Raw genomic sequence first — 7727 nt, 5'->3', positions numbered from 1 at the left:
GGTCCAGATCATCTCTCAGGTCTTTACTGGAGTTTTACCTCTGGTACTCAGACAGAGTTCATCAGTGTAGATAGTTCTGAGAGTCTTCTTTTGTTGTCTTCCTGCTGCTTCTTCTTTTAAAACTCAAACATTTATTGGAGCTGAACAGGTGTGTTACAAAGCCAAACCACCAGACACAGTGACAGGAAACTCATCTTTTATTTTCACGTTGATCAGAGTTACAGAAAGAAACATGAAACTCTGACCCTCTGCTCTCTGACACGTTTGACTTCAACAACATGAAAACAGCCAAAATCCTCATTAATCTGTTGGACTTTTATTCTAATCAGCTCTAAAATGTTTCCATAAAATCTAATAAACTTCTCGTTAACATCAGTGTCCGATGAAAATTCTACAAATAAAGTCATTTTCCTGATTGTTTTGTTCTCAGACTGGAAGTCAGAGATCTTGGTTTCCATCCATCCTGAAGGTTTTCACAGAGCCGACTGTTCAGGTTTGACTCAAAGCCTTGTTTCTGGGACACTTTAGTCCTGAAACCTGCTGAAACTCTGACATGTTCTGCTGTTTGAACATCTTTGTTTGTATAAAGACGCATAGAAAATCGTCTCTGTGAAAATCTTTGATGTGAAAACCAAACCAAATAGATGAGCCTCGCGCTCGTGTTTCTGTAAGTGGATTGGAGGATTAAACATTGAACTGTATCAGCTGCTTCTGGGTGTTACAGATGATTCCTAATTTGCTCTCCTGTGAGTGCTGAACATCTGGCAGTGCGTCACATCAGCTGCAGCTCCCGTGAAAGGCACGGATCCACCTCGCAGAGAGCGGCGATCAGAGCCGAGCTGCCCTGGGATCCTTTTCTGCGCACCACGTCGATCACCTGTCGGGCTTTATCCGCCCTGCTCCTCACTCCGCCTAAATCCATTTCATCATCGATGATGACGCGGCGCTCCAGGAGTTTATCCAGCAGCTTCCTCAGGACGGGTTCGGACACTCTGTCGATAAACTGAGAGCGAACGGCCGCCAACTTCTCCTCTGCCGAGGAGTCGGCGGCGGTCTTTGGCAGATCGGGACCTGGAAGACCTGTGAGAGAGAGGAGGACGGATTAATGCCGAGGTCAGAGTGAGGCCGAAGACCTCCGACCACGGGAGCCTCGGCGTGAAGCCGAAGACCTCCGACCACGGGAGCCTCAGAGTTCCTGAGAACATCCAATCCAGCAGCTCCGACTCGGGCGGCTCCTTCCATCAGCTGTTTGCTCTGAATGCACCTTAAAAGGGAGAGAGACACTCTGCACACACTTCCTGTTTGCACGTCCTGTCACAGCGTGACGCTGCTCTGACCCTGATGATGTCACCTGAATGTCAAACGCTCAAACAGGTTAAAGGAAGTGCACGCCTGCCCACAGCCTCACTGACCTGCAGGTTGACCCATGACCTTTCGCAGCTTCTTCACCAGGTCGTTCCTGTTGATCTTCTTAAAGATGCTCTCCATCACCTGCACGGCTCCGTCCATGTCATACTTCTGCACCATCAGATCCACGGCGTCGCACCGCTCCGCCGTCGACAGCCGGTTCACTTTGATGGGCTCGATGTCTCTAAACCGCTCGTTCTTCAGGTTCCACTTGAAGGTCTTGAATTCCTCATCTGTTATGTCTTCCAGGATGTTGACGAGGTCCGGCTCCGTCATCTCGGCTTCCTGCTAGCATCAGAAAACACTGTGATCAGACTCTGATGCATCATGGGTAATGAGCGCACGCGGGTGTAAAGCGATGACGCAGATCCAGCTTTACACTGTGAGAGCGCCGACGTGAAACACAGTCAGTGTTAGCAAACATCTCCAGTAATAAATCAGTGCACCACAAACACATGGACGACTATGACAGAGGCACAGAAAGAGGCGGGGTTTAGTTCAGGAAGGAGGCGTGACCTGGAAGTATCTGCCCTCATCAGCGCTGTCTGAATTCTCCACATGACTGTCACGGCGGGAATTGCACATGTGTTTCCGGAGCAGATCCAAGGAGACGGGAGAACACGAGAAGAGGAGTAACGAAACGAGTCAAGTTATTGGGCTGAATCCCAGAAAACAAAAACAAAGCAAGGCGAAACAAGCGATGGAACTGAACTAAAACCTAAAGTAAGAAAACTAAACAATCTATGAAAACTCTGGCAGGAGACATGAAAATGAACAGGCACATGCAAAACGTAGACGCGGATTAATCCAAACATGAACAGTTGTAAGTAAACTCTGTGACCTGACGTGACGTAAACAGACGACCCGACAAAGAATAGAGGAAACACGGAGGACTTAGATACACAGGAGAGATGTGAGGGAAGTGGAAACGCCTGGGGACACCCCCGACACCAATCAGGAGTCGGGAATGTCAGCATGCCCCGCCCTCAGCTGTTTCCTGCCACTGCAGCTCAAACTGGTTTGAACCTGATCTCAGATTAAAGACAAAGCGATCACACACAGCTGGCTGATGATGAAGTGTGAAAGAAGGAGCAAACCCCGCAGATGTTCTCAGCAGGTTTACAAAGATGGCCTCCAGCTGCTTTTAATCGACACCAGCGAGAGCAGACGTCAGGCTCGCAGGAAGGAAACCTTCTGTGGCGCTCGCCCTTAACGGCCAAGCCAGAATCTCCCAGGCGACCCTGAAGCTGACGAGGAGCTTCAGGTAGAAACGGCAGACACACTCACCTTTCAGCTCGGAGCGATGACAGAGATAGGAGCGCTTCCACTCGCCGGTGCCTGTCAGACGGGCTTCAGGGCTGCTGCTCTGCCAGTTGTGAGGCGCTGCTCAGACTGACTAATGTCAGAGGTTTGGCTTCTTCTTTCATGCTTCCTGTGTTAGTGCGACACAGGAAGAAGACATCCGCTCACCATCAACCTCTCTCACATCTGTCTACATCAGGGAAATGCAAAACACAAAGAAAAGAATGGACCTCGTAAAGACACCAGTGTGGCCCGCTGAACATCTTTGGAAAATGCATGTGATGACATCGATGTGTGAGTTTTGACTGTATCGCACAGCTTTTAGTTTTCCTCACAGATTACCCCCCCCCACCAGCGCTCACATTAACTGTGATCCACACTAACACGAAGGGCGGCCTCACTGGTTCAGCCCAATGGAGGTGGAAGTGGGCTGTATGTGGGTTAGTGAGGTTTGCACACGTGTCACTGACCTGCTTACTTTTCAGGTGCAGCGAGGTCAGCCACTAAACCTGAGCGAAAGCAAACATTTGAGCTGCTGAAAGAAAAAAAACAACTTACAAATTAAAATATCTGTGTCACAGGCTGGGTCTCTGACCCAGCGCTCTGAGTTCATTTTGTATTTGTCTCATTTTAGATATGTGATTAGTTTGTGTCATTCCTATTTAGCTTTAGTTAAGGAAAGGCAGTTATTATTTATTGTTTCCTTGGTTTCTATTTTTGAGTTCTTGTATCGTTCATCACGTGTTAGGTCTGTTAAGCTTGTGTTGTCATGTCTAGTTTCAGTGTTTCCTGTTTTATTTTGAAGGAGTCGTGTGTTCTTTGTTCATTGTATTTAGTTTCACTTCCCCTGTCCTGTCATTAGGTTCATGTCAGTCAGCTGTTCCTCCATGTGTTCCCACTTCCCCTAATCACCTCCTGTGTATTTAAGTCCTGTGTTTTCAATGTGTCATTGTCAGATCGTCTGCTTTGTTTGCAAGCCAAGAAGTTGCGTCAAGTTTCCTCATGTCAAGTCCATGTTCCTGTTGTAGGTTTTTAAGTTAATTTAGCTCACCCAGTTTAGTTTATTGTTAGCCTTGCATTTTGCCTTTTGTTTACAGTTATTTTGCCAGCCTCAATAAATGGCTCGTTTTCTGTTATTCAAGTCATGTTTCACATTTTGTTTCCGTCTGCATTTGGGTCCACCCTTCACTCTACACACAGTCAGCCCTGCTGATTGTGACAATCTGAAAAGAAATAATTTCTATTTTCAGTTTCAGTTTTATTTATACAGGACTAAATCACAACAACGGTCACCTCAAGGTGCTTTATACTGTAATGTAGACCCTACAATGATACATACAGAGAAAAACCCAACAATCAAATGACCCCCTATGAGCAGCACTTTTGTGACAGTGGGAAGGAAAAACTCCCTTTTAACAGGAAGAAACCTCTGGCAGAACTTAAACAAAGCAAATACAAAACATTTGAAGGTGTTTTCAGGAACAGCAGCCTCATAGGGGCCGCTGTGAGGAAACGCCCTGACAAACATGGCGATGTTTGAAACGACTGACGCTGACAGGAAACGGTGCAAAAGCTGAAACGAACCCACCAATGAACTGAAAGACTGTGGAGAGCCTTGGCCCAGCAGCCTCCATGCTGCTGCTTTCAAATGTCTCTCTGAGGACTTTAGCTTCGAGTTTCGTGGATTTCACAACCTGAAACACAGTCCGTCTCTGAGTGCTCACTCAGAGACAACATCTTTCACGTGGAACAGTGGAACGCATTTCACAAATGGATTTTGTTACACGGGCATTTTGTCGTACTACAGGCAAAATATTGCCATTAAGTGCCTTTGTAACTTGAATTTTTCATTAAATGCGGTCTTCATAAGCCGGGGTTCCACTGTACTGGTGATGGGTCGGTCGCAAACGAAATGGCTCTTAGAGCCGACACTTTGAAGTGAATGATGTGAGCCGGATCCTTATAGAGATTGACGGACCACGTGACTTTCGCACATTGCTTTGTGGGTACCCGTGGCAACAAAATCGAAACACTGCATCAAGCGCTAGTATTTCCAGCACCGGTAATCATTAATTCTGCGGTTTTAATCCCTACTTGCATTTTATTTGCCCCAAAAACAGTTCTGTACAAAACGACGGAGAACACGGCAGGTCTGTACAAAGACAGACGTAAATGGCCTGTATTTATATAGCGCTTTACTAGTCCCTAAGGACCCCAAAGCGCTTTACATATCCAGTCATCCACCCATTCACACACTGGTGATGGCAGCTACATTGTAGCCACAGCCACCCTGGGGCGCACTGACAGAGGCGAGGCTGCCGGACACTGGCGCCACCGGGCCCTCTGACCACCACCAGTAGGCAACGGGTTAAGTGTCTTGCCCAAGGACACAACGACCGAGACTGTCCAAGCCGGGGCTCGAACCGGCAACCTTCCGATTACAAGGCGAACTCCCAACTCTTGAGCCACGATCGCCCTTGTCAGTCACGTGACGCAAAGGCAAAAAAAGAGTATGAGGAAAAAATCAAAGGAGTGAAAAGGTGAGACTCACACGAGCATACAGAGTGGAGTAAGGACGTTAGCATGCTGCCCAACTTTCATCACGCACATATTTACTATTATATGGTCCTAATTGTGAGTGCATACACTCACAAAATGTTTAGTAACTTCAGATCCCTGGAACAAGCCCAGGTCCAGTTTACTTTGGTGATTTGGACTATTCCATCTCACAGCTGTTGTTACAGGACAACGCGTCTATTTGTTGTTTCAGGTTGTAATATTACACAACATTTTCAGATGTAATAGAAATAAAATGAGTGTTTCGTAATTCATTCAATTTATTGTCTTTATTTATAACTGGCATTATTGTTTCATTCTATTATAGAATCTTACAAGAAAGAGGCAAAATTGTATTTCATTATGCTTTATTAGCTGCTTCGGTGAAAAACAAATCAACAATGAAAAAAACAAAACAAAACAACATTGCAAAACAACATACTGGAAAACAGTTATTCATCACTTGATTGCTTCAATACAACACTTGGGCACATATATGCGGGACGCTTCGTGGCTGTTTTGATAGCGCTCTCTCTCTTAACCAATCAAATCTCACTGTGGTAGCAGCTTTAAACTCTGTATGACCCAGGTTGATAGAGGGGCCCAGTCTGGATCACATTCTTGTATTTTGTTGGCTGGTTTGCCTACAAAACACAACAAACATTAGCACGCAAAGCCACAGTGAACAAAGCAGCATAGCGCAGCAAATTCAATTCAAATCAACATAAGACTTATTTGTAACCTAAATCAACAATTATGTTATGATAAATGATAAATTACGTAATAACTACAACAGAAAACTGACCTTTGTGGAAATACTTGGAGCAGACTAACATGTGAGCTGGAGTGTTCTGGGACATTATATTTGGTCTGCAATCCAGGCCATCCGTCATGTTCATGTTCAAGCCATGAAACATGGCTTGAACAATTTCTCTTCAACGATGTAATCCGATTACAACCGATTTCTTTACCCGTCGGCTTCCTGTGGCTGTCATGCGACCGGCTATTGCAGTTAATAATACAACAGCTTCTTGCCATTATTTGTGTTTCTTTTTATCGCTGTGTGACTGTTTTCATGGGAAAGCCTGCGTGGGCTAGTACTGCTTGCCACTTGTTCCCAGAATCCTTTGTGGTTTTACCCCAGAATGACGTCACATTTTCACTCTCTATTGGGAGCCGTGTTTTTTTGCGCAGAGCAGAGACTGGAGGGGTGCAAACAGAGCCTTGCGTTTGGCAACAGCAGTAGCACACGAAAAGAGCAGGAGGGAGAGAGACAGAAAGAGAGCTGGGAGCAACAACAAGACACAACATCGTTACATTGGAAAGGTATGTTAAAGAAAATGAGTGACATCAAGAAAAGAAGCAAAATCTGGAACCATTTAAATTTTATTGACACTAAAAGGCAGAGTGTAGAGTCTGCAAGAAAAGACTATCATATAGAGCCGGCTCCACAAACAACCTGCACAGGCACCTGAGAACTGTCCACCCATCAGTGCAATGGAAAAATAAAACACAGTCAGTTGAGTGTGATATTAATATTTCTAAATGCCAACTTTTCCCTTAATTAAAGACCTGGGCTTTCATTTTTTTTCTTTGTGTTTTGCATATTTTAATCAATATTTTATTGTGTTGTGGTTTGCAGTATCTTGTGTTGTTTCCTTTAAATTTGTTTAAAAGGAAAAATCTGAAACTTTAAATAGTTAAAAGTTGAATTGTACATAGTTGCTTTTTGGATTTTATAATTTTTTTTTTACATTTTGTGAATAAATAAAAGCCTATTTATATAATAATCAGAATCAGAATACTTTATTGATCCCTGGGGGAAATTATTTTTTGTTACAGTGCTCCATTATAAACCAACATTAAGACAAGACAGACAATACGCTAACTAAGAATAGTACAATATATACATATATATATATACATACATACATACATACATACATACATACATAAGTCACTCATAAATAAATAGCTTAAAAAGAAACATGTGTAGTTATAGCAGCAAACAGTGTGTTAAGTGGATGCGTTGTACAGGGAGATGGCCACAGGCAGGAAAGATTTCCTGTGTCGTTCAGTGGTGCTTTTCGGTAATCTCAGTCTCTCACTGAACGAGCTCCTGTGACTGACCAGCATGTCATGGAGTGGGTGGGAGGTGTTATCCAACATTGTCTTTATCTTGGACAGCATCCGCCTCTCCAACACCACCTAATAAACATATATAAATAAAACCACTTTTTTTTTTACATTAGTAGTTAATTTTGTGCATAATTTTATATTGCTATTGATAATAAATTAATTAATGCAACCAAACAACCTGAAGAACCGCTTGGGATCCGAAAGTCCGGGTCTTTTTTTAGTGAGTCGAGCCGAAAGAGTCGGTTCTCTAAAAAGAGTCGGAATTCCCATAATTAAAGAGCACGAAGAAGAAGTCGGTGTTTGTTTGTCCTAGTGCGCAGGCG

At 44.2% G+C, this 7727-nt stretch overlaps 1 protein-coding gene across 3 annotated transcripts; it reads right to left on the bottom strand.

Annotated features, from left to right (window-relative positions):
• Window positions 1–179: 179 nt before the first annotated feature.
• LOC308386190 (uncharacterized protein) lies at window positions 180–6930 on the bottom strand. Of its 3 annotated transcripts, none has more exons than XM_080865549.1 (3): window positions 1924–6930; window positions 1413–1692; window positions 180–1080 (listed from the first exon to the last, which is right to left on the bottom strand). In XM_080865549.1, the coding sequence occupies exons 1-3, from the start codon at window positions 1990–1992 to the stop codon at window positions 773–775; spliced, it is 657 nt and encodes a 218-aa protein (XP_080721675.1). In that variant the 5' UTR covers window positions 1993–6930; the 3' UTR covers window positions 180–772. The 3 variants fall into 3 exon arrangements, with proteins under 3 accessions (XP_080721675.1, XP_080721676.1, XP_080721677.1); XM_080865550.1 differs by having other exon boundaries at window positions 1413–1695; window positions 2695–6922; XM_080865551.1 differs by having other exon boundaries at window positions 2695–6921.
• Between the last annotated feature and the right edge of the window lie 797 nt (window positions 6931–7727).

This window comes from Rhamphochromis sp. 'chilingali' (genome assembly GCF_963969265.1).
Source record: "Rhamphochromis sp. 'chilingali' genome assembly, chromosome: 18".
Lineage (NCBI taxonomy): Eukaryota > Metazoa > Chordata > Actinopteri > Cichliformes > Cichlidae > Rhamphochromis > Rhamphochromis sp. 'chilingali'.
The sequence above is the reverse complement of the archived record's forward strand: the minus strand, read 5'-3'. Positions and strand labels throughout refer to the sequence as shown.